The sequence below is a fragment of the Spea bombifrons genome, chromosome 1, assembly GCF_027358695.1.
Source record: "Spea bombifrons isolate aSpeBom1 chromosome 1, aSpeBom1.2.pri, whole genome shotgun sequence".
NCBI lineage: Eukaryota > Metazoa > Chordata > Amphibia > Anura > Pelobatidae > Spea > Spea bombifrons.
Window position 1 is genome coordinate 63,697,672 of NC_071087.1, and position 27,583 is coordinate 63,725,254.

General features: G+C 36.9%; 1 protein-coding gene across 1 annotated transcript in view; it reads right to left on the minus strand.

Moving 5' to 3' along the window:
• Positions 1 to 18,315, minus strand: part of LOC128490651 (fibrillin-2-like) — an 82,906-nt gene extending 64,591 nt beyond the window's left edge. The window contains exons 1-4 of the mRNA XM_053462637.1: positions 18,271 to 18,315; positions 14,086 to 14,367; positions 3,478 to 3,560; positions 1,396 to 1,494 (exon numbers count right to left, since the gene is read on the minus strand). Of these exons, the coding sequence (XP_053318612.1) occupies positions 1,396 to 1,494; positions 3,478 to 3,560; positions 14,086 to 14,240 (337 nt within the window). The 5' untranslated portion in view covers positions 14,241 to 14,367; positions 18,271 to 18,315. The remainder of the gene's footprint in view (positions 1 to 1,395; positions 1,495 to 3,477; positions 3,561 to 14,085; positions 14,368 to 18,270) is intronic.
• Positions 18,316 to 27,583: the final 9,268 nt, after the last annotated feature.

The window sequence follows — 27,583 nt, forward strand, 5'->3', positions numbered from 1 at the left end:
TTGACTTTACACAGAGTAAATCATTCCAAATTTAGAAGTTAGCAATGTCTCTAAGTTATCCAAGAAATACAAATTAGCTAAATCCCTCCTGCTTTGCTTTCTAACATTCCTGATAGGGCATAGGGGACCCTTTCCTCTGAATCTTGCCTTAAGGCACGCTCTGTGTTTCCTGGAGGCTCCTGTAGCTGTTGCCAAAAGAAACACGCATTTAATTAGTGCAGACTGGGAGACTGAGCTCAGTCTGAGAAAAAAAATCAGAGAAAAGAGAAATCGGGTTTCATTAAACAAGTCTCGATTAAAAGTGACTTTTCAGCTTGGATATACAAGAAATAAATATAATCTAGCCATTTTACCCTGGGAGTTGAGAATGGTAAAATTACTTCGGATTTACATAATAGTTTTTAATACTGTATGATTGTTTACAACTTTCGTGACAGTTGCAATAATTCAGTTGTTATAGCAAGCCCAAAAACCAAGTATAATGCTTTCCCTAGGGCCAAAGGCTTTTTTCACTAGATCATAAACAGCAGACATACTAGAGTTAGTAGAAAAAAGGGAAAGCATGCACAATAAGCATGGAGTCCATAGAAAATTAGCTGCAATTTGGGTTTTAATGTCCTTGACAGCGCTACTAAAGAAAAATACATATTAAAGTACTCTGTGAGTATTTTAATACATATTCATTTATTTTTATTATTATGTATTGTTTTATATAGTGCCATCAAATTTCGTAGCGCTGTACAATGGCTGGCCAGGACATAACAAGTAGTATGTAACATAACAATTTGACTTACAGAGACAACAGGTGAGGAGGGCCCTGCTCAAATGAGCTTATTCATCAGAAAGGAAAATAAAAAAAAGACCTAAGATGCAGCTCTGCAGGAGTAGCTGCCCTCTCCATTGTGCAACATTTCTTGCCACTGATTGGCTGCTTGAAGCAACCATTCAGTGTCAGGAAACCCATCCTATGAAAATCAACAGGAACACTTTCCATGCAAGCATACAGGGGCCTGAACAAACCCCCAACCCCACAGTGTTCACAGAGCCAGCACGCATGGCAAATAGCCGGGGGACATTGGAAGCGGCAAATTCATATCAGTTTCATATTCATATTCATATTCCCAAAGCAACACTCCTTTAATTTGTGGCTACAGTATGTATGTTTGTGCTGTGCAATTTGTTTAAATGTATTGCTGGGAAACAGCCATGTGGCCACATGCCTTTGCTAAGAAGTGCCCTTTATTCAAGAACAATGTAAACCACAGACCACAGCCACCAGTCAATGGAAAAAAATTAAATGTAACTGTATACCCAGGCATTTAACCGAGTTTATCTGAATGTGTCTGATTCATTTATATGTTGATTACAGTGTGCATTGCTGCATTCAGCTCTTACCTGCACCAGCCCCGCAGGTTGAAGACAGCTGTCCATTAGAACAGGTACACAGGTTGGGCCTTGAACAAAACCCATCTCCACAAGAGTTCCGGCAAATCGCTAAATGAAAAAAGGAAAGAGACAGATAATTCAGAAAGTGTCCAAAGTGGTTGTAACATACTGTGAATCAAAGTTATACTTTAGTTTTTAATGAGTATTTTGTGTGAACAAAGCTTTGCCCACTTTTTCCAGCAGCAGCATGTCTTTAATTTTTTTAACCAGTAATGTAACTGGGATGTACACAGTATTTGTGTCTCCTAGTGTTATTGATGAAATTAAATGTGGAGGCTACTCAAATGAATGTATACTAGTTAGCATATCCTGGGGCAAATACCCCAGGGGACGTCTCCATAAACAACTAACACGCATCCAGAAAACAAGTTAAGCTGGAGCTTCACAAGTAATATATACAGAATGAAGTTTTATTTATGCTCCACTCTGGCGGTATGTGTATGTTTTACTTATACAGTGTAGTTAATTGCTTCATTCTCTACATATTCCATTTGGCGTTGAGCTTCATTTTTCCCCCCCATGTATGTATGTTTATTTCCACTTTCACATAATATGGGCTGTTACACACGAAAACCGAACCACGAGATTTTCAGAAATTTTCATTCCACGTACACATACAAAACATAGCTGAATGTGGAACTAACAGTTCTCCCGTGGCAGTATTCCCAAAATTGCTATCTTTACCTAAATTTGTAATTGGGATAACAGATAACTGCAAATACAGTGGGCCACAGATTCTGTAAACATTTATGAGCCACCGCATATAAGAACAAACCTAGTTCCTCACGACCCCTCCAACACTGTCCTGTAACCATAGGCTGATCTTTAAAATGTGCTTTGTATTATTAAATTGAGCACAATCTGCAAACATGTAATTAGGGATAAGTTTTTGATATTAGTTTACGTTGTAGAGTACAGTATATTTTGTTCTTGCCTGTATTGCCTGGCCAAAGTGTGATAAATAGAAAGTGTTTCAATGCCTTTCACCCTTCATGATTTGCATGAATAAATTAAAATGTACCATTTAGCTATCATATGCATTAAAGTGCATATTTCATGTTGAATTATTCTGGTTTTATTTCTTTGTATCCTTTCAGTTCCACAATTTTCTTGTTTCACACACCTGATTAATTTGATTTACAATTATCTTGAGATTGATTAAAACAAAAGTTAAATTGTGAAAAAAAAATTCCAGTCCTAGTGGTTAAGTTTAAATCAAACACTGTTTTAAAGTGATTACACGTGTCAATTGAACCTTCTGAGAATTTGAAGCTAACTTAACACCTGCATAAGCACAGTTCAAAAAACCACCCCCAGGGCCCGTTACAAAAATATTTCCCATATAAGATCCTGTCTCAAATAAACAGTTACATATGAGGTATTACTAGTAATTCTATGGAGGAGCAGAGGACAATGTGCTGTGCTGCTGACCTTGGATGCCACAACATTAAAGCATTCAACTTTGAGGCCCCACTTGGTTACTTCACGTAAGAACTGTGAAATAATGAAAAAGTCTGCTATTCTTTTTTTTTTTTTTAAATCAAGAAAGTTAAGACCACCCTGCTTTCGGTCCCATGACATCACTTCTCTGGGATGGGGAACAGACGTCTGAAATGGATCATTAAAGTAAAATCAGCTGGCGCAAGTTAATACAGCGCTAAGCTCGGTTCTGCTATGCAATTCTAAATTCTATACATAAGGACAGACCTGTGAGGTTTGGAAAGCTTTGTATATGTGAAGAAGAGCCCTGTGAAACTTGGAAACGTTATATGTGAGGAACGGTGGGTGTGATGTTTGGAAGGCTCTGTACCAGTGAATGTACCAATTAAAAAGGCCAGTGAGGTTTGGAACACTCTGTAAGGGAACAAAAGCAACCTTTATTGATTTCAAAGCTTTGCCCAGGATTTGTATAAATAAAAATAGCAGCTTTCTATATTGCCACTACACATCTGTATTAAATGTGGTGAGAGAAAGGTGAAGGACTGAAGACCAATTTCCACAGTTTTAGAAGATAAACAAATTCATACTTACGAACAATACACTGGTTTCCTCCTGGTAACGTTTTCCACCCTGGACAACAATATGAGTGAAATCTGGAGCCACAAACATTAGGCCTAAAACAGAAAAAAGAAAAAAACTATAGTCAATAAACAGCTGTTGGCCTTGCTGGCTCTGGGTTGTAAAAATCATTTCGTACCATAATCTATAATGTTCCAGTATTGTCCTTCTTAAATTAAATATGAAATGGTATTTTTGTCTACTTTCAATACCCCATGCCAACCCATCTTTGCACATAGAAGTAAATCAGAGCCAGGGTGGGGACTTTCAAAGCTATGAGCAAGGCAAGCAGCTTAATCCAGAAGTAATGAAGGCCAGAAGCACACTGAACGCGGGAAAGCTTTTCAAAAACATTGATGCCATCACATATATCGCATCACTATAAATGAGACACCTGACAGTCTCACATCTAGTTTACCAAGAACCCGTCAATGATACAAGTAGTGTGTTTGCTTTGGGAGGGTAAGTGTGTAGCTGTAGAAAGTAGCTGTTCCTGCATGAACTATATATATATATATTTATATATATATATATATATATCCAAAATCCCTTAAAGCTACTTGTGTTGTATGTCAATCAATCATAATCACGTGAAATTACATCTACTATGTATTGTTATGGTTTTTACATGCATTTACCCAAAATAATGTGCAGGAAACCCATTACTAGCTTTTGTCTTTCTTTTGTATTGGCTAGATCAAATTTTTATTGGTACAGTAAATATTTTTAACTCAAACTATTTGGATACGTTTTCTGTGGAATTCACACAGATCTGCCAAATTCAACCAATTTACAAACGCCAGGGTAAAATTCCCAGAGCTGGATAGTAACAGCCAAGGCTTAGCGGAGTAACTAAAACATTCTGCAATCCTTACCAAACTCTTACACTATTTTAAAGATGTGCAGACTGTTCTTGTTCGACCCGCTCCCTGTTCCACCCCAGGCCACTGCCACATCCCGCCCGTAGTTAATCCTACTGTATACTATGCATCCCTGATGAGTGTCACTGAAGTGGGTAAAAAAAGGACCAACTTGGTCCCTATTTTGAAAAAAAAAAAACTTTTTTCTTCCTATCCCTAGATCTGCTCACTGAAGGTGAAAAACAGAGACCATGAGTCAAGCCATTCATTATCTCACTTCTCACTAAAGAGCACGTGACAATGCAAAAAAATATGTTTTGTTCACCATTTTCAGCAATTTATATTAAATCATATGATTGCAGTCCTTTAACAGTACATGCGTATGGATATTCAGTATTTTGTCTGTATTCAATTAACTGTATAATTACACACAATGAAAATTGTCCAAATAAAATCTACAGAGATGTATTTACAACAGGGCTTGACAAAAAAACCCAAACGAAATAACGAAATGCAGGAGCTACTGCCAATGGTAAATTAGAAGAATGGTGGAGAGTTTGGCAGCTGCAGTTTAATGTTGATAAATGTAAAACAATGCACTTGGGATGTAAAAATGCAAAAGCAGAAATATCATTGGCGACACTATTCTGTCAGTGACAAAGAAAGAGAGAGAATTTAGGAGTATTTATTTCTGCTGACTAAGGTAAGCAATGCAATTAAAAAACAAGCAGCGTGCTGAGTTGTATAGCAAGAGACATCAGTAGCAGGAAGAGGGAGGTGATTATGCCACTTAACAGATCTCTGGCTAGGCCTCACATACATTGTGTACAATTAGAGAGTCAGAGGCTTAGATATAAGGAACTTCAACTTCACTGAGAGAGTGATAGATAAATAGAACAGTTTCCCAGCAGAAATAGTGGAGGCTAATACAGTGAGGGAATTTAAACATGCATGGAACAGACATAATGCTATCCTCTCTATGAGACCAGGCCAATGGCTGATAGGGATTTGAGTCCCTTACATCAGGAAAAATGGGCAGACTAGATGGGACAAATGGTTCTTATCTGCCAACAAATCCTGTTTCTATGCATAGGCTCTATCTGGTTTTGCCCTAATGGTTTTGGGTATCACAAATGATTACCAGGCCTCCTGGGTAATGTTTAGAGGGCTTTAGTCGTGACCCTGTGTACAACTAGCCATGTTTCCCCCGACCCAGGGGAAGCATATGAAACAGAAAGAAGAAAAACCCTACATAAACTAGGGAATATCATCACATCTGATCACATATGGATTACTGGCCACTTATACCACCAAGGATGATAGCTGACTTGAGTGGTAAGTATAAACAAATGTATTGATGTGTAATGTGCAATGCTAATTGTGCAATTAAATGCCAATTAGAGGAATCTTGAAACCCTGATATGTTTATTACCCTTCGTTATGTTTACAGCCCTGGAGGACAGGGCTAATCTACTCCAGTTTTGGGAATCTTAGATGACAGCTATTATGCTATCCTATTTATTGTGATGACTGCAGGCATATAACAATGATATGCTTCTGAGACGCCTACTTTCACTTAAAATCTGCTTTGTGCTAAGCTACATTATATCACTTTAACATTGCAAAATCACAATGACTCTTTCCTAATGTATAAAATATTTGCGCAACACTCCTTTACTGGGTACACACAGCAAGTCCAGCTGGTTTTGTACAACCCAAGACACCACTGGAAATTCCATGGATTGCACTGTATTCACATTTAATTGAAAATAAGCGCTTACCCTATTATTTAGTGTTTGATTTTTTCCATAACTACCTTAGAAACAATAGCTTGTGCACTCACACACAAACAATTGCAATAATGACTCCCTAAATAATGACTCCACGGTTTCTGCAATGTGTGCTGCTGTATGATAGACAGATGGAGCTTGCGTTTTGCTAGCTTCCAGGAAAAGTTGAGCACATCCATAATAATACAGTACAGCGAGGCTGTGCAAACAGATATGGGACAAAGTTATTGTTAGTGCTTGAGAACATAGTAAGGAAACAACAAAATGATTTATGTCTGTATCTGTCATGATGTAACTTGGGATCCGACCTATAATAAAGGCATGATTTATGTGTGAATACTTTGAGACAGAGTTCAAACGAGGACTTCCAGTATAACACTCCAAGTTAAAAATGTAAGCACGGTTTTAAGAAAGAAAAGTGACCCCCTGAGATCTATGCTGATTAATCCCAAGAGCCAATTACATCATTTTAATTAGTTATTTTTGTTTTAGGGTTGAAAATTCAAATATTTTGTCCCGTCTTAAAAGAAGCACCAACAGTGATTTATTATAATTCATGTCGCGCATGTCATTTTTTTTTCTTTTTCATGATGCATGCCAAACGCATAAATGAATCCCTAGGGAATATACTATCAACTCCAGCTTTTAAGTAATTTTGAGGAATCTCAGTATAATGCTCAAAGGCTTTAGAGACACCTGTTGTGGTTCTTCACAGTAAGACAAAAAGATGTCTGCCTTGCCAGCCATGTGCTACGATTTATGGGCTCAGTATGACAAGATGTATGGGTTAGATAAATATGTATGAGATCCAAGTACTTAACTATGGTATCTATGAATTCAAAGTTATATGTGCCACCTCCAGGGTAAAGCAAGGGGGGATCCTAGAATCTTTACCAGCAAATGTGTGAGCCCTTTCATCCCACCACCAATTGTAATTTTACAGTAGATTTTCAGTACTGTTAAGTTGATGATTGTTGCTGGTTCAGGCAACATCATTTTCATGGGCGAAGGAAATACCATTATGCTAAGTTTTCTACACCGCCACTTGGTAGCTGCTTGTTTCTTGCTTTGATGTCATTGTGCAGAGAGTTCTGCAAACATAGAGGAGGGCACGGACCTCATCTTCAAAGGCTCACTTGGTGTTGATCTTTTACCCACATCTCTTTTGTAAGACCGATACGATCACAGACACAGCTTCACATCTGTGCGCCAATATCCATAAGGCCCACACTCAAGATAAACTACCTCTAACTCTTCTGAAGCTCACATGTTTTTATTATAAACATCCTGCTATGCAGGAACATAAGTTCTGCCCTTGATTATGTTTGTGGATTCCTGGTTTTGTATCTGAATTAGTAAATATTATAAGTATAAAGAATATTTCTCAATACATGATCATTTGTTTCTGAAATACACTATAAACAAATGCCCTCAATGCCCTTATATACAAATCTTTATTATATTGCTATAATAAAAGGCAAATTTGGTAGATATATACAGTTACACAGCAAATAATAAAATAGGGAATGTTCTGTGGTCCATTAATAGTCTAGAATAAGAAAGAAAAGCCGATTTTACATCACACTTAACATATCGACCTAACTGTATAACTGACTGTATAAAAAAATAAAATAACTTTGACTTTACTAGAAAAAAGATTCCTACCATTGCCTTTTAAATTATGTGGGGACTAGATAGCCACATGGAATTATACCAAGTAGCGTTGCTAGGGTGACCATGCATCCAGAACTGTCAGGGACAGTCCTAGAATCCCCAAATCCGTCTTTCATACCGGGCATCATATTCTGAGTATGATGGGTCTTGGAAATCTATCATAAGTTGCATTGTGCAGCCTGCAATGATCGTAGCATAGACAAGCAGACCAAGCAAGGCCCCACTAATTGAGGACATATATGGGTGGGAATGTATATGCACTGGTGAGGGACAGTCAGTCCTTATGGGTGACGTTTAGCACCACATGTGTATTTATTATGTACGTATAATTTTTTTCTCTGAGGTAGTAAGCACATATCCCTTTGTATATTCATGTGTGTGTATATATATAGTGGTCAAGTGAGAAAACTGCACTTTTTCAATAATGTTTTATATATTCATGACAGGAATTTATATTTGCTATATTGCTCCAAATAGCCTTCTATTATATATATATATATATATATATATATATATATATAATTTTATTTATAGCATCTAAGCCCATCCTTACGCTAAAAATGATTTGAACCTGGATGTGGTTACTGTTCCACATCTTCTTCGCCTTTGTGTCATTAGTTAGTACACATTATTTCTAGTAATTGGCAACGGTTACGTGACTAAGGACTTTCCAGGCATGTATGAATATCAGCACACGCAATCGTCCCAGTGGAAATTATAGGTCTGAGTGAAACAGCTGTGTCTGGCCCTCTTCTCCCATAGCTTCTGGGCATGGATGTTAAAGCTTGCCCAGACTTGTTCATTGACTTCAAAGGCCTCAGAGGCTTTGGGGAGCTGATTAGCAAAATATTTTGCAGAAATACTTCACAATTTAACAGTCCTGTAGTGTGTTTAGCCAGACATCAAATCTTGAAGTATTTAAATGAGGTAAAGAATTCTCCTATGCTAGGAGACACTATATAAAAAAAAACTCCTGCTTCTTCTCTTTGTTCACTCCCAATATGGCGGTGAAAACCTTCAGGCTTGCTTAATGTAAGAAAAAGATATATATATATATATATATATATATATATATACATATATATATATATATATATATATATTTAATTCAGAGGTCTATGAATTATGCCTTGCTTCACACCCTAACTCTGCTCATTCCTCAATTACTAAACAGAAATGAAATAGCCCACGCTGACTCACAACTAATACAGAGATTATTTGGTGCATTGTTAATACTAAGTATTACAAAACATTTCTATACAAATGTACAATGCCTTTAATTTTTCTGATATTTTATATGGTGTAATACTGATGTAATACTTTTGAGGATTTACAGGCCAATCCGATTGTACCTCCAATTCATAGGTGCAATTTCCCTCCTGCCCCCTTGTCAGCCTGACCATCATGGGTGTCTAACCATGTGATTTAATGGTTTAAAATGTACAGGAGTTTATCTTGTTTGGGTTTATCATGTACTTTTCTTTCCTAAATGTGCCTGGGCTTAAAATAAGAAATGTTAGACAAACTGAAATCTACCTCAGGACCATTGAAAGAAGACCAAAAAAAGTATTAACCACATCACGGAAAAGAATTAGAACAGAATAGGCTTCTTGGTAAGATGTAGAAAGACAACATAAACACATAAATTTAGTAAGGTTTCTCCAACTCTTTGGCTATTCATTGAAATGCTTTGATCTCGAGACCCAAGTAAAATAGAATATTGCTGATAATTTACGGAATGTGCAGATTATAACAAGAACAGAGCTGGGTCCTTTACAAAGTAAATACCGCGAGGCTAGACATTCTACAGCGGCAAAGAAAACCTGACTGGTTCACTTGGAAGTTGTTGCTGTAATACGTAGAAAGTGGCAGATCCAGTGCACAGCTCTGATGATAGCATTGTTTGTATATTTAAATAATAGATTTATGATACCACACAGATTGTGTTGTTCTTGTGTAAAAAGGACTTTATGTTTAGTCACATTAATCGGTTGGGCATCAGAGGAATTTTCTTTTGTGAAAGTTGCAGGAGTAGAGATTAATGAAGGTTTAATGAAGACTCTTCGGTGTCCCTTTCCTGCATCACCTGATGATGCGCATATGTCTAGAATTGGTGTCTGGCATAATCTCTTGGAATACCCACAAATAAACCCAGATTGGTGCAGTGAATGTTACCTTACTTGTATAGTGTCTTGTATAAGCTAATGTTCAACCAGGGTGCCATTTGCTCTAAAGCAAATCCTAGTTTTTTTGCTTGTGTTGTTCCACTTTTATTTTGTGTAGTTTTCCTACAAACTCTATTGAATTTATATCTAAGCACAAACACAACACAAAATCAAAAGTTTGGAATACACTTCTGAATGGGTTCAGGCGTCTGCTTTTTAAGTACAAACTATTATTTGTTCCCATGGCATTTCAAGTTATAAACCCTGGAAGGACTTCTTGTTTTTGGTCCTTCAAGGCATTATCACTCTCTCACTTACTTTCGCCCCCAGTCCTTTTGACCCCATCGCCACTGCCGTTTCCTGTAAGGTTAGACTGAGTGGCTTGTAGTTTTAGAGAAAGTATTTCAACAGTCAACCGCCTGGAGGGAATACTCCATTTTAGCACTATTGTTCCAATTTTCACCATTTCCCTTCACAGATATAAAGTTAGAGACTTCCTGAAAAGAAGTAGGGTTTAGGATTGCAAGGCGAACATCCACAAAATCCATCTTCATTCACACAGAGAGGATTCATAACAACTCAGAAGTAATATATTAAACAGTGTATCCACAAATTGGCTACCAAAATGTACAAAAAGCCACTATGTAGAAGTCTCTTTGTTTCTGACATTATTAATACATATAACCAATTGTCTTGTGTTAATACATTGATGTTGTTGAATATGCTATTTTTAATGCATACTATACACCAAAATAATTACATTATCACATTCTTTGTTTTCTGTTTTGCAGACTTTTAAACATATGTGCATTCAACAACTTACTTTTGTAGAATATCTTCATTAATGATTTTTTTGTGTGTATGAAGAAAGAATTGACTAATGATTAATGATTTCCAATTAAAAAACCCAGAATGATAAATTAGCCAGGTTTATTAAACACTATAAATAATTCATATCTTTACCAAGGATATAAATAAGTAAACACAGATTTCACATACAAGCTAATATAACCATTTTCAGAAAACATTACCTAAAGCAACACTATTCTAACACCTTGATCTCAATAATTATAGGCCAGTAAAATTCATTCAGCTGTTTTTGTCTAGAGGGAGCAAGTACAACTAATCGTTCTTTTTAACGTATTGACCTCATAATGCAACCAGATAAAGCTTTTCATGAGGAAGATTGATGACAGCAAGTACCTTTCAATTTCAAATAGTTAGTTGATTTTTGTGGAATGTGTTAATGCATGCAATTGAATCCTTAAAAACCCCTATGTAAAAACCCCATCACATCAGCTGACACTGCAGAGCTATAAATATTAGATTGTATTTTACCTATCTAAGAAGCTGGTCACTACACGCATTGAGCAATATAAGGAGAGTGAGTAATATAAGAAATTATGTATAGGTCACTGGGAGGCTGTCCAAATTCTTCAAACAGGGCTGGTCCAACTTTGGCCGGCTCAGTTTGGGAGATGGAATCTCAGTGGGGCCAAGTAACAGGTTACCTGACCCTGCTGACATGATAGCGTTCGTGGACTAGATCCATAAAGTATTGCTCCGTTCTCTTATGACTTAATCACTGTTAATGTCTCCATGAGCAGTGGCCCTTGCTAAACGTGCATATGTCCCCAAAAAATAAAACAAAATTTACATATAAAATATGTTTTAGTATTTGTATGCTACTTCAATATTTAGATATTAGTTTCTGGTCAAGTACCAGGTCCTAAATATAGCATATCATTTCTGCTAACAATCAATAAGATATCATTATTTCTGGCCTGGGTTAAAGCAATATATCGAATCCCGGATTCCATAATCTGGAAACTTTGTTAGTTGGCAAGTATGGGCTTTACTAAGCCATTGGTGTCAAATAAAAGAGTACGTGGTGACATATAGCAGACTCCCTTTATTGTTTATGGAACATGGGAGGAGGATCCCTGTCTCCATCCTACTCATGTAATCTACACTAGTTCCTAAATGTCAACCATGTATATGTTTCTGCTGATTTAGCTATACCTACATGTGTTATAGCATATCTCTCTCTCTCTTTCTCTCTCTCTTTCTATATCTTTAGGTTTGCCTGGTGGATGTTAGTGTTTGGCAATGCTTCCTTAGTTCCTAACTTTTTGTCCACACCATAACATATTTTGAGTCTCTCTCACCCGCAATCTCTCTTTCTATTTATATATAAAAACAATATATAATCTATAGAAGTAACTCCTAAACATGGTTACTATATATATATATATATATAGCAGGGTTGTCTTTCTGGTGCCTTATCTTACTTGGTCCTTAGCTCTGACACAAGGGGAGAAAATCTGGGGGGTTTGAGTGCAAATTTGACCACACAATTTGACCAAAAACGAAGCATACAGTAACACAGCCACACGAGCATGCCTGACATATATATAAAGTAGTTGCTTTGTAAGTTGCTGACTTCCCTTAGATCATCACCTTACTAAAGGAGAAGGAATTTAAAAGCATTTAAGGTTTTTTTTTTCTCATGATCAGAGGACAGGAGCATCTGCTTGGATCCAATAGCCTCAGGAGAAACCTCAATTAGCCATGCATGCTAACAGTCTTAGGGCTTGTAAGATGGATTCTTGCCCAGCCCCCTGTCACACTCTCTTACATCTGGTGGTTAAAACAACACATGTGAAGAATAAGTGACTTGATTATTACCTCACAGAAAGTATAGAATTACATCCCATAATTCACAGAGCTTTCCTGCCATCAGATCGCCAAAGACTTTTTAATTAAAAAGTAAACCTTCTTTGTATGAATACGATACTTTTTCCAGCTCTCACAGATTAATGCTGCTATTTTTAATAAAGAAGGACATCGGTGACAAATAATCAGATTTTGAGCTGGTTGTAATCATCTGGAGTTGGACAGATGAGCAGAGATATTGGATTTATTCAGTAGGAATTATGAGATCACCACTGATATCAGCAGTTCCTCTGTCAATTGAGTGTCCTCATAAGTAAGTGGAGTCAGACTTTGTCAGGATGTATTTTAGTGAGTGAACATTTCTAATACAATATTGTTTACACGTTTGCTTCTTGGTGTGACAAAAAAAATGGTTGTTAACAAATAACAAATGGCTGCAACCAGACATATTATACAGGTTCTGTTTGATGTCTACAGAACGACTAGATACCATCCTCATTATTCAATATGCTAGTGGCAGTGAAAACACTAGCATATTACCCACTCTGTTACACCCTAATTTCTCCTAAATTCCTCATTCTTGTATAACTCTTTCCAGGTGTGATGACTGCTTACATTACTGGTGTTTAACAGCCTCCCTGGGAAGGAACCATTCTTCCCAGCATTAGACGTCTTTTTGGCACTCTCGCTGGAAAACCATGGTGGACTGGTATGATTTTATTAGAGTGGCAGAGTTTTTTTTCAAAACAGGTGTACATAAAAATTCTTTATGTAGAGTAGAGGCACATTTTCTTTTGAGGTAGGAAAAGCAATCTTATTTCATATGGATTTATGGGGTAAATTGACACTAAGAGATTTAAACCAATGACCACCAACAGGTAGCTCTCCAGCTGTTGATAAGATAAACTAAAATTCCCAACTTATTCACCAGCCGACTGGTTGTTGGTGATTTCTTGAATTTAGGTTCAACAACGCGAGATAACGATTATCGCTACCTCAGCTCTTATAAGGAATGTCGCAATGACCTTCATTTCGAGGAGGTAAAATAATTCTACATTTGAGAGCTTCTTTCAATTCCTTATTTTAATGACCAGAAGCAATGAGGCAACCCATTCATGTACCTTGCCTAAGTAAAAACTCTTGCATGTGCTATCTCCTGCCAACAAATAAAATTACCTTCCTCTGTTGTAAGCTAGTATCTCTACTAATAAACACCATAAGTTTCTAGAAATATCCTGCCACATCTTCATGTAGATGCAACATAATATCCATAGTTTCCTCCACCTGTGCCTTTATATTTAATAACACAATACTTGTGAGGTTCGATAGTGCTAGACCCTGTAGCTCCTACAATATACAGTTTTTCAAAGATCAGAAAAATGTCATTAATAAATATCAAACCTAGATGCAACATACCCTCTGAGTGTGTCTTGTCCTCTCCTTCTTACTCTGGTTTTCTCTTCAAACCGGTCGACTTGTAGATCTCCATGTTCGAGTTGGGCCCGGGCTTGCTCCACATACCACAGTGCTGTACATCCCAGCATAAACTTGGCCAGCCATATAACCCCCATGATGGTAGGGGCTCAAGAATCACACTATTGAGTGTGACCACTCTCCCACTTTACCTTTCACTTCTGCCTAGGTGATGGGAGACAGGAAAATGTCCTGAGCATTGAGATCCCCTGTCCCGTCGCTCTCCTTCAAAGGGTAAAAAAACAATGAAAATTCATTATAGTTTTTATAATTATAGTTACTTATACTATAGTATAACCCATACACCCAAACTTTTTACTCTCATAGAGAAGCATTGCTTATTATCCTATTTAGGCAAAAAGCTTACCTAAATAGTAGTAGAAGTAAAAATGCAACTACATGCCTACACGGGCAAAGTGTAAAGCTAGAGTATCAGATGCTTAGATAATAACGTAAGCCTAATCTAAGATAGTCTTAGGTCACTGGGAGGGTGGTAGATCAGCCTCCCAGCAGAAGTGATAGATGTTTATAAAGTTTGGGATAAGACCAAAGATCTAATTGTGAGCAAATGTTTGATGAAGACCAAGGATCGAATAAGGTTTAAGGTTTTTACAGCATGAAAATGGGCAAACTAAGTGGCTTTGAATGGCTTTTAGCTGACATTAAATTATGTTCCATATGGTTGTGAGACAAGATCATATTTATTTATATATAATAAAACACGTTGTTGCTAACTGGACAGATCTCTGTTCTATCTAAAAGCAATTCTACAAAATCTGCAAAATATTAAACTATAACATTTTTACATAGAACTGGAATCAAGCAAAGTGAGGCACACATTTAATAATGCTGATTACAAACATTTAAAATGATGTCAGTTTTCATATAGTATAGCCAGTAAATTATTAATCGTGTCAGCAGCAGGTCAATCAGACCACACATGCAATATAACACACAATTATGGTGTCCTTTCCTGTTATTATGATACTTCTGAGTTCAAACAAGAACATTTACCGTAAGTGCACAAAACAATTCCCATCTAGTTCTATCGCCATAGAATGTTCAGAGAGAAATCCCCAATTTCCATTACCACCATCTACACTACAGTATGCAGTCACATTTAGTATTCCCCCCTTGTGGACAATATTGGCAATATTGTGCGTGAAGCCTCTACAAGGCTTAGTTTCATGAGTTCTCAAACTCATTTTAGACAACATGGGAACCCTGCTTGTGTAACCTGATTTCGCAACAATGTAAGCTGATTCCTTTCCACTTTTTACTGATTTGTATCCTCTAATTTGTATTGTCATCATTGTCGCTTGATTGTCGCAAACTTTATTTGAACACACTTCAAAACATATAATGGTAGATACAATTAATAATTAAAGAGAATTAACTAGGATTTTCCTGCCACAGGTTAGTTGAAATACAATCTATTGTAGCCCAGCACCAATCTCTGCCTGACTAAGCGATGACACCATAGACTGGGAAGCCATAGCCTTCTCCTTCCTCCAACCCCAATCTCTAGAATTCTGGTTTAAAGAAGGCCTTTTCATGACATCTTTAAAGCAGTTAGTGAAGAGGCCATGGCATCATCAGACTGCTGTGGAATATGTTTGGTGAGCAGAATAACTACACAACACAGACATGACCCATGTTATCACTAACCCATCCAATTCATGTACAAATTGTCACTCTTGACCCATTTGGGTTTTATAAACGTGGGTATTTTAAGTAATGGTCTTTTAGCATCACAACTCAGTTTCTAACGCGGGCATGTAATATAGATTTTGTGTGTGACATTTTTTTGTGTTGGAACATTTTATATTGCAAGTCCTCTCACACTGTGTATCCCCATACTAAAATATACAAAGCATCAAAATATGTATAAAGATGTATAAATAAATTGGTTTGTAAACGTTAAACATTGAAGTTCAAAACACTTCATATTCATCTGTAAGTTTTTAGCAAGCTTTTTCTTTGTGTATAAGAAAATGTTGGCACTCGGGAGAACAACTAGATAAAAATTTCAATGGCTTATGGCTCCAGTTGGAAGTAATCCACAAAACTTTAACAGGAACAGATTTCCTTTTTAAACATTACAAAATGAACAAATGCTCCATTCTCCCTCCCCATATTTTCATTTAGATTATACTATATAAGTATGAAACCAACATGAGCATTTTCATAATCATTAGTAACCACATTTTAATTTGCCCTTGCTTTTCCCTAAGAATAATAGTAAATCCTGGTTCATTGAAATCGCCACATCATAGGTGGGGCTGTGTTCTGAAATAAGTGATTCTTATAACAGAAAGCTATATGTATTTAAATAGCCTGCCATAACTTTTAAATACCCTGGTAAATGTGGGTTATAAAACCTTTTATTGAACCAGTATCATATTAGAAATTAGAGAGTATTCGCTTCCAAATTTGTTCTAACCACTAAGACTGTAGTTCTAGTTTGCAACCCCCCACACCAATAAAAAAGCAACTTGAGAGTTTTGAAAACTATTTTTGAGCAGAGACCTGTGGCAGTATCACAAAATTAAAACAAGCCTTGTGGTTATGGTGCCATAAGAACCAGATATAGCGATAAAGGTTAATTGGTTCAATGTATCCTGCTGGATTATATTGAAATTAGTTTTGCCCTTCATGATGCATTTTACTATGTTACAAAAACCTTGGTTTAAGGGGCCACCTCGCTTTACTTAGCCATGCTTTTTGAACGTGTCACATGCAAGAATAAACAATTGTTTTTAAAACAAAACCACAAACACAAAACTTTTACAATAGATTTACTCCTGTTTGCCCTGCAAAAATTACAAAAGGGGTAGATGTGCATGGAATGGTGGTGCCTTTCTACCTCTGAGAGGCAAAGTAACCAGCCACACTTTTAAATACCGGTACATTACTTTTCTAAATCCAATAAGAAGAACTAACCTTGTTTAAAATAATAAAAAAGCAACAAAACTATTATCCTCTACATACATAAAACTTATAGCGAGTCTACTAAACCTCAACTGCTGTGTGTTATTTAACTCCACTGAGAGCCACAATAAAATGCAATACAATAAGACCCCTAGGATCCGAAAGGGTTAAAGGGGCAAATGCCACATCTGGGATGGATAGCAATGTGATACGTTCTAGAATTTCGAATCACACGCAGTTCTGCACACCTATAGGTCCCCAGCTAGGACAATAGTGGGATGCAACATCTCCAACTTTTAAACACACAAACACTTTACATCCTGCAACAACAAAAAATACCCCCCCCCCAAAAAAAAAACATCCAACCCTGAGTTTCAATGAAATTCAAGTTAGCAGGCAGAAAAAAAAAGTATAAGGCAATGCAGCAATGTAATTTAAAGCCTTAGCCCCCCTCCCACTCTCTCTCCCCCCCCCCCGTGCAATTACACACATATGCCGGTTACAAAGAAATATTCCAACAGATTTGAAGAGGCGGAGAGTGAGAATCCGACTTTCACTCACAAAGAAAGTAAGTCATTCTCTTAATGGAATGCATTATGATTAACCCCATACGTGCCAGGTGAGCGGCAGTGAACGGGTTAAACGCGGGACCCTCCACCCCTCTCCCTCCAATAAAGCATTCTGCCCTTGCGCTGTGTCCCTGGTGCCCGTTTCCAACCGACCCGCTCTTTGGCAAATCATCCGCAGCACCGTTAAACAATGAATTCGAACTTTACAATAGAATATTAAATACAAACACAGAGATGCAGATTCTTTCCCACTCAGATTCTTAAATGCCTAAAAAAAAAACTTTGGGGAAGACTCCAGGCTGATCATCGCGTCCCATTCATGTATGTCTGCAAGTAACTGACATCTGGAAACGTACAACAAAACATTTCTAACTCTACCTCTCTCTCAAACTGTTACTATATATATAATATATATATATATATAAAAACAAATGTGGTGCATATTTTAAGGAAAACCCATGCACATTCCAATAGTTTGCAATTTGATCGCAAAAATCCTTTAAAAAAAAATAATTAAAAAAAATAATAAAAAAAATAAAAACAAGAAAAAATAGTTTAAAGGTGTTTTATTGAAAATGTATTTGTTATCCTGGAAGATAGAGTGTGGGTTATAAGACGAGATGCATACCTTTAGGTTCAGGAGAGTGGTAAAATGTCCAGACCTTCTTTTGTTTAGTGGAGACTGGTCAGAAAAGAAGGGAGTAAAGATATGTTCCCTGGAAGGAAAAGGGAAAAAAAGGTAGTGCTTCACCCAAATTGGGCAGGGGGAGTGTCTTCTAGTGGGTGCAGAAAGGACTACAAACCTCCCACATTCTTCATCCAAAAGTTTCAAACAAGTTAAGGGGGGTGGGGGGGACAGAGAGGGAATGAAAGGGGGTAGGGTTTATGACTTATAGACAATATCATTCAAGACATTCAGTTTATATGAAATTGTTGAGTGCTTTCCATCTTACAGTATCAGCATGAAACATGCGTAATTCTTGTAAATCATATTGTGTATCTTTCTATGATGAGTAACAATACTTGTAAAGACAGCACAGTATACATCAAAATGGAACTGCTGTTGCTATTAAAACGCCATATGCGCTCTCTTCAGTATTAATGTTTCCATAACTTTGTGCGAAGGTGACCACGTACGCCAAGATGGCCCAATGTGATTCATTTTATTCAAGACATTGAAGCTGACACCGATTTTGTAGCTTTGGCGCGGGATATTTTTGCAGTCCTTAAAGGTGTCAGTTTCATAAACTGTCGGTTTTCAAGAAAAAAAATAATAAAACATGAATGAACTAAAATGGGCTGGTACCCGGGGCTTTATCATTTTACATCTGATTGCTTTTTCGCTCACATTCCTTAACTAAATCTCTTTTGGTATGCGTCTCGGCATTTCATATACTTAGAGGAAGACCTTTACTTTAGGTTGTGTTGACTGGAATTGCAAACTGGGTGTGGGACTGGAAATGTTGAGGTTACTTTCTGGTAGCTTGTTGTGTAACTCAATAAATAAACAAGTTAGTAAACTCAAAGTATGTGAATGTGCATAGACCATTCTGAAAAACATCTACAATGAACATTAATGACATTTTCGTTGTCATGGAGAGACATATAAACAGCACATATACGTCTTAAATCAGTGTATGAAAAACAGGCATTTGGGACTATATATTCTACACTTGGGAGATATGCCTATGACAGGAGAAGGGAAAAGTGATCAGCATGTGTTGTCACAGATACTGTATGCTTTATGGAGTATGTAGTAGATTGTGGAGTATGTAGTAGATTACACTAGTATGTATGATTCAGAGGTTCCTAAAATGAGTGAAACTGAAATCAATTTGGAACAAGAAAAAAAAAGATACTAGGTGGGTGATGGGAAAGTAATAGACCAGTCTGCATTTCTCCTCGTTTCACAGACAAACACCTGGCAACTCTTCTAGACATGTGCGTCTTACACCTTCCAACTTCTAAAACACAGTTGGTGTTTCTGTATGCTTTTTTCTATTGCAATAGGGCTTCTTATAGATCAAGGGTGTTCTACAGGGCCCTCAATGTCTGATTGTTTTTATGTTTAGGACATACTTATGTTTCCCAACAACCCTATGCATCTCAAACCATTATACAGAGTATGACACCCATGAAGTATCAGTAACCAACCATATCAAAATGCTAACTGTACCATTCTATATCAGAATGGCATTTGCTTGCTGAAAATCACTATTGATGTAAATGTGTTATATGATAACGTTTATGCGTAGATGTTAAATAATAGATAAACAAGAACAAAACTATTTGCTTTTAAAATTTCAAATGTTTCATTTTTCTAAAAAAAAAAAAAAAGTATGGTAATAATTCAATAGTTTCGTAAGTCCCTTTCAGGAATTGCTTGATCAAGGTTGCAGTCAAGGAAGGTCTTGCAAGATAACAATTGCCTTCTGGGCTGTTCTTATATACAGAATTGCTAAAGAGATTTTTGTCTGTTTTGTTTGTTTTGGTTTCACTTGCAATATCATGTACAGCCACTGGGATGTCTAAAATGACAAGGACGTTGCATATCATTTAAACCATGGCTTGAACCTTCCTAGAACTTTTCATGGAATTTGTATGGCTTTTTTTCTAAATGTGTGTTGGACAAAACAATATATTACATACTGAGGTTTATTCACAAATTAAATATTAAAGAGTTGTATGGCTTCAATTCCCTCACTTTCACATTGAGAAGAGCCCAACACTGGCAAGTTTCTCAAGCAAGAAGTGCTGAGCTGGCATAATCGTGATGAGGAAGTCGGCAGCATCTCACTCAGAATGGATCTTCACAAGCCATAGTAAAGACAAGGGGATTTGTTTACTAAATGAAGAGATGACAGCAGTGTTTGCAGCAGTTTCAATTCACTATTTAATTATGAAGGAACAACACTGGCAAGATTCTCCAGCAAGGAATGAGCTTTCAAGCAATCTCACTGTTTAAAATATGTTTAAACTTGACTGAGCCAAGCTCTTCCTGCAACAGAATGTCCCCGGTGCTAGATCTTTGTAATGTGTAATTGAAAATACCTTTAGTATATAGATCCCAAAGAGTTGAAACTGATCCTCTCCTGCACACATTACAGAAACATGTTCAGCTGCACAGCAGTGACTAATTAAATCATTAATGTCTAAAGAAGGTTCTCCTCTATGAGAATAAGCTTCAATGACAAAATCAAAAAGGATCTACCAGCTTTAATTTTTGGTGATTTTCTGTATGACCACATCCTTCTGGTTTACACGCCTGTCAGCCTGTCCTTAAGGACAGAACAATGTTTAATGGATGTACTTTTCAATGCTGCCAAAGCTGTAAGGGGAGCTTGCAAGGAAGACCTTAGTTTGTGGCAAAGCTTTCCCATGGGTCACAATGAATACCGGAAGAAGTTGGTAAATAGCAAATCACTGGTAAAGGATTTTCATTTGGAATGGAAACTATGTCATAGTTTGCTAATACCCAGGTGTGCAAACACAGTTGGTTCTACAAGGGACATGGGTGGGATGTGTCATTGCCACCAAAATAGTGAAGCTGCAACACAACTGGTGTCTAAACACACTGTATGTACAATTGCAACGCTGGATAATAAATAAAGTGTTACAGGTGTGTAAAGGAAACATGAATGGACATTTACAAAGCATACCGAGACACCGTGCTAAATACCATCTAGCAAAGGGTTCTTCAAACGTCAAATCAAGATGCCTGTGTCATGCCAACACTCTCACGATGCAACAATTGTACAAACACTGCACTGTACAATAGTGTTTAATACTGAACATGCCGTCACAAATTAATCCTGAGCAATGAAATACAAATAATGGCAGTGGCAGAATGCATCCTATTAAAATGGCAGGATGACTTTTCTTTCCCAGTTAAAGAAAAAAAAAACTGGAAAGTTTTTTTTAAAAAAAGCTGAAAAGAAGCATTTTAAAGATAAACTTTGCAATAGATGAGTCATTCGATGTGGCACAATGTGGTCTCTATTTCCAATTGTATACTTAATGATTGTAATACTATAATTATTCTTCGTAATGTCCTCTATCAATTTAATTATCCCATATGTTATCCTGGAAGAAAAGAATGAAAAAGTTCCACTATCCTCTTTAATTTTAAGTGTATCTTAAATCGTGGTCTGATTGCTGCATGGCCAGATAGCTTTTTAGATAGGCACACTGTTGAGAGGTAGGTGTTACCTAGAGCCATGGCTTAATACTTGCCACCACATTTCTAATGTCAGCCCTGGTGGTACAGACCCTATATGATGTTATACTGAGGAACTACTGCTACTCCATGAGTTGACATGTGAGAACCCTTGATCTAGCGGACATTTAGGACCAACTTGTTTATCTGAATTGTTGTGTTTTGAAGGATAGCAGCATTACTGGTGGCATTGTAACGCTGAATCACTCATGATTATGCAATTATACATTTGATGTAAACAGTATTTATGCAGATCACTGAACAATGAGAACCCAACAAGTATTTGGGCTGGTGTGGGTTCCATGAAGAGGGTATTGGTGCAATGTAACTGTGTGGCATCTCCCAGTGGCACCCACAGTGTCATTGCCAGGGTGTGTATGCATATGTACTGTATGTGGATACATAGCCTGTATATGTGTATGGTTATTAGTGTCCTGCATGAATCAGTGTACATATACACACAGTGTATACATATGTTATGGCTTGTATGTGGAATAATGTGTATTTGCCTAATTTCCTAAAATTGTCACTGGACTGTTGGTGATACCTTTTTGTTGGCTAACATTTTCATAGGGTAAACTATTTAGAATCACAAACTTCCTTTTTTATAGGTAATTATCACCTGATGACTGAGAGACTGGCTGGGCCAATTTCCACCTGGCTTCAATAACTTTTTATTTAAATGTTAATTTAAATATACAATGTACAGTTCAATAATAAACTTATATGTTAGTAGTGTTAAAGATAAAGGCACATTTTAATACATAACTTTCACAAACAAAACAATAAAGAAAAAGAGTTAGGCATTTAATCAGTTAATGAGACAACAAGTTGAGGCATGGTTAGGCACGGTTAATAAGGCTATAGGACCCAATCTGTTTTGGGAAAGCGCTAATTTCAGGAAATAACAGCTATTTGAGGTAATGAGAAAAAAGGTACAATGGAGTGAATAACATGTATAGATATCATGTTATATAGTGTTTTGTGTATATGGTAATGTTTGTTATATTCCTCATGAAGCCAGTATGGGCTCATGCCCTGAATCCCATGACTATGTCTGTATTAGCCTCCATTTAAGACAATAGCCAGGGTGGGGGAGGCAACAAGAGAGACTTCAGATATCAAGGAAAGAAAAGTAAGGATTAGACAAAAGTATGTTAAAGTTGATAGAGAAAATTGAATGTATGGATGGAATAGGAATAAAATGAGAGGTCAAGGTGACAACAAAAGAATAAAATAATAGAGAACAGACAAAAACAAAAGCTGGCATGCAACGCATAATCAGGGGATAGTTAAGGGTAAGGATGAAAATGAGAACCCCATGTACCTTCTGACTAAATGAAAGGTTTCTGAATGGATAATGCACATTATGAGATGTTCATGCAATGTGATCTCATATGGAAAAGTCCAATTTAGAAACTGAAGATGAATCATGTGAAAGTAATATGAAATTGAATTGTATTTGATTATAGGAGAGCAAAAACTCAGGATTTCCAGTTAATCTCTCAATGGAACATGTAATAAAACACACATTCTGACTTGCATTGGTAAACTTTCAGAAATAAGCAATGCTAAATTGAACTTAGCAGTAAGTACGTGGGAAATATAACAGATCTCCACCAAAAGATTTCTGACAATTTGCATTTGCTCAGGAACATTTTGAACAAACCCGGTGTTTTCCTACTAAACTGTAATGTTTGTTATAAAAGAAGGGGTACATGGGTACATGGGCTGTGCTTTGCGAACTTCACTCCAGTAAATACAGGGTAACATAATAAAATGCTAATTTAAGTTGAAATGACACAAGTCCATCAAGTTCAAACTTGCTGCTCATCTACAAAAAGGCAAAAGCCCAAGGTTAAAGCGATATGCATGAGTATGTGTTTTTTTTTTAGTGGAAGCAAATTCAGGTCCTCTAGCCTTTCTCTATAACTAAGGATTTCCATTCTTCCCATTCATTTTATAGTACTCCTCTGCACTTTTTGCAAGCTCCATCCTGAACACAACTACTTTTAAGGTATACTTTGCAGATTTCTTTATTTTCTCAAAGTGCATATGTTTGCATTAGTCAACCGTAAATATCACTGCCAATTTCGTTGCCGAGTCCTCCAATTTGACCAATTCTCCTTCCAGGTATGTACCTTCTATTTCAGACTCTATTAGCTTACCTAACGTTGTGTCATCTACAAATACTAATACATGGCTTTCAATAACCACTGCAAGATCATTAATAAAGATGTTAAATAACAGTGGGTCAAAAACAGAACCCTGAGGTATTCCACATTACCACTTTTGTCCATTTGGAGAACTTTCTGTTAACAAAAACTCTTTGAGTTCTATCTTTAAGCTATTGCTCAATCCAGGTGCAAATCATATTGCCTAAGCGTATGTCTTTCAATTTTTAGGTAATCATTGATTTCTTTGGGTTTTTTAGAACCAAAATCTACTGTATGTAAGGGTAGATTAGTGATTACTAGGCAGCAGGTTTGGGAAGGGGAATAATCACCCTCCCTGGTGTGACGGTTTCCTGTATGGCCCATGAGTTCCGTTTTGGATCTCGATGATCATTTTTAAACTTGGTTTGACAAACAAAATGATGGCAGATCCTTGGATGTCCCTTAACACTCTTTGAAAGTGTCCATCTATCCAGTAGCCCAAAGCAATTTATAGTAAATTTTATTCAAAACCTTAAGTAACTACAGTATCCTTTATGTAGGGTCATGAAGCCTGTGATAGGTTCACACCTTTCCTCCCATGTAATGTCTTAAAAAGAGGTTATTCTCCACCCTAAGTGATAAGTTACCAAATTTCAATTTTATACATGTGGATAGGTCTCACATTCAATAGATGAAATCGTGAGCACAATTATAAGAAAGGACTGAGAATTCAAAATAGTAATTATTTATTTAATAATAAAAATTACAGAAATCCAAAATTAAAACAGAGTATAACATAGAATGCCTGTTAAAGCTTATATGCATAAAAAATAAAAATAAACATACCAGTCAGTCTCGATATGAAGTCTAGCTTCAGTCTCTCGGTCTGCCCCAGAGTATAAACAAAGGTTTACATATATATAAGATTTTGTAACTAGACCTGCGTATCGCTACCTCAAAAATAGTACTAACGGTCATAAAAAACTCAGGAGAGAATCAGGAGAGGAAAATCACCAAGGCCGAGCTGTTGATCATTTTTACAGAATAGCAAAAACATTCTAATCTTAAAACATTAAAAAAATCTTATATAACAGAAACTACTAGTACTGCGTAGTTAAATCCTTAACCTTAACTTCTACTGAGACCTGTAACAGTCATTAACCTTAACTTCTACTGAGGCCTGTAACAGTCCTTAACCTTAACTTCTACTGAGGCCTGTAACAGTCCTTAACCTTAACTTCTACTGAGGCCTGTAACAGTCCTTAACCTTAACTTCTACTGAGACCTGTAACAGTCCTTAACCTTAACTTCTACTGAGACCTGTAACAGTCCTTAACCTTAACTTCTACTGAGACCTGTAACAGTCCTTAACCTTAACTTCTACTGAGGCCTGTAACAAGCCCAACACATAACATGCCAAAAATGTAATTTACATGCTCACCTATCCGTGTGGGTTACAATACATCGGAAGAACAACAAGATTTTTGCACACGAGAATAGAAGAGCATATACGAAATATCCGAAAAAAAACACAGCGTATCAACCCATTTTACAAAATATCACAATAGTGAACCTAAACACCTACAATTCATTGGGATAACACAAGGTAAAAAAATCTGGAGGGGAGAGGTTTTTTAAAAAAAATTAGGACAAGAAGAAAAGTGGCTGTTGAGCTCTGCAATTTCTTATAACATGGACATTATGGAATTATAAATTAAATAATAATCCCGGTTTTAAATTAAGAAACAGTGAGCTATTATAATTATCTTTTAAACTAGCTCTAGTGTTTAGCTCTGTATTTCGGATCTCTAATTGTATATTTTACTAAAGTTGCAGATTTAAATATTTCAATTATGTAATACAAAATAAATGTGTGTATTTATAATATGTACAAAAATTTTTCATTTTACACATGCTGTGAATTATATGGACAACATGGGGTTAATACTAAACAGAACAAAGTACCAATAACGATGCGATTGAAAATCAAGTGAGTCCAATTGTGTCTCCACCAACTGAGTGAAAGGAGAGAATTTAAATAATGTAAGGCGGAAACAAGAGTCACATACCAGAAGAAGCTATTGGAGTGAAACGCGTCGTGCATATTGACGAAAACAGGAGGGGAAGAGCCGCACACTTGGAAGTCCATACGAAATATACGCAATAGGAATGTAGCAAAGCTACCTCAACACCAAGCGGAAGTGACGGGACGTTTCATTCCACTTTTTAATGTAAACTACCAGATTTTATTCAAGATTAAAGATATATTTATACTTTTCAACCTCCTGGTATCCACCTTCTGATTTTTTTGGAGAAAACTGGTTTCATGCATGCCGCCAGGAACACCTGAAAATTGCATCGTAAAGAAACGATACAAAGAGTCCAGGCATTGACCTGCAAAGTGTAAGAGTCTCTCCTATACTCTATTACATATACCACTTGTTATTGTGCTTATTGTTATTGTGGATTCACCACTGTCTGTCTTTTGAACACACACTGCATATAAAGCGGTTGATTTGTAATGTTTGTCAGGCACAGATAAGGTATATATGGCCATGATAATACCTGGCAAAGAAAATGATATCTATGTGATGTTTAGTCAAATGTCCATGACAAACTCTGGAGTTTCCTATCCTATTTTTTGCCTACAGTTAAATATAAGTAAAACCACTGAGATTGAATAATTCAAAGCTAGAATTTAAAACATGAAAACAAATAAATATACTTACGTTTAATGACGCTTTAAAAAAAATGCTCAAGCCTCTTGAATGAAGTGGCGTCCAGTTTCCGGTACCCCCCCCCCCCTCTAAATAACACAAGAGACAATTCTTTATTTCAAAAAACTTTATTAATCGTCAACTATGGATTTTTATTTTGTCCGCGGTGTGCGGACGCATATAACACAGCACCGCGACACTCAACCTTTATTAAATGTTTTACATCATTTATAAGTTTTAACCATTTATTAGCCAAACATATTTTGACCCAGTATATAAACATTTACCGTCAAAATAAAAACAACAATGATAACCAATTATAACCAATGAAGTAACCTGCTGGTATGGGGGTATCCACCTGTATCCCTGCTGGAACTGCCAGCGTCCCCTAGCGCGGCAGTCACACGACCATACGATTCACAGGGGCGGATGCCCCTGGAGTATCCTGCACTTACACCTCTGTGCACCACAAGTAACCATTCTTATAGACGGTTAACTCCTGCACCGTACCAGCCTAAACAACCTGAGCCCCCGGCTAACGCAGAAAATAGGGGACGGATGGACGGGAAAATATTCTTTAAAATGGTTGCCCCTATAGCATAAGCCCCCATTAATATATACCCCTCAGGGAGGGCAATTACCCCCTCCCCTGAGGTCTTGTACGTGCCACAAACATTAACACATTAAGTGCCAAGATTTTGGCCTAGTCATCCCTTAACCCTTAAGACCAGGCATTCAACGGGGGTACCTCATCCGGCACTTCATTCATGGGGCCCCTCCGTCCCATTCTTTCCCTACGGAGCTGTTCTTGATAAATGTCAGCAACAGACAAAAATGATTTTATGTATCACT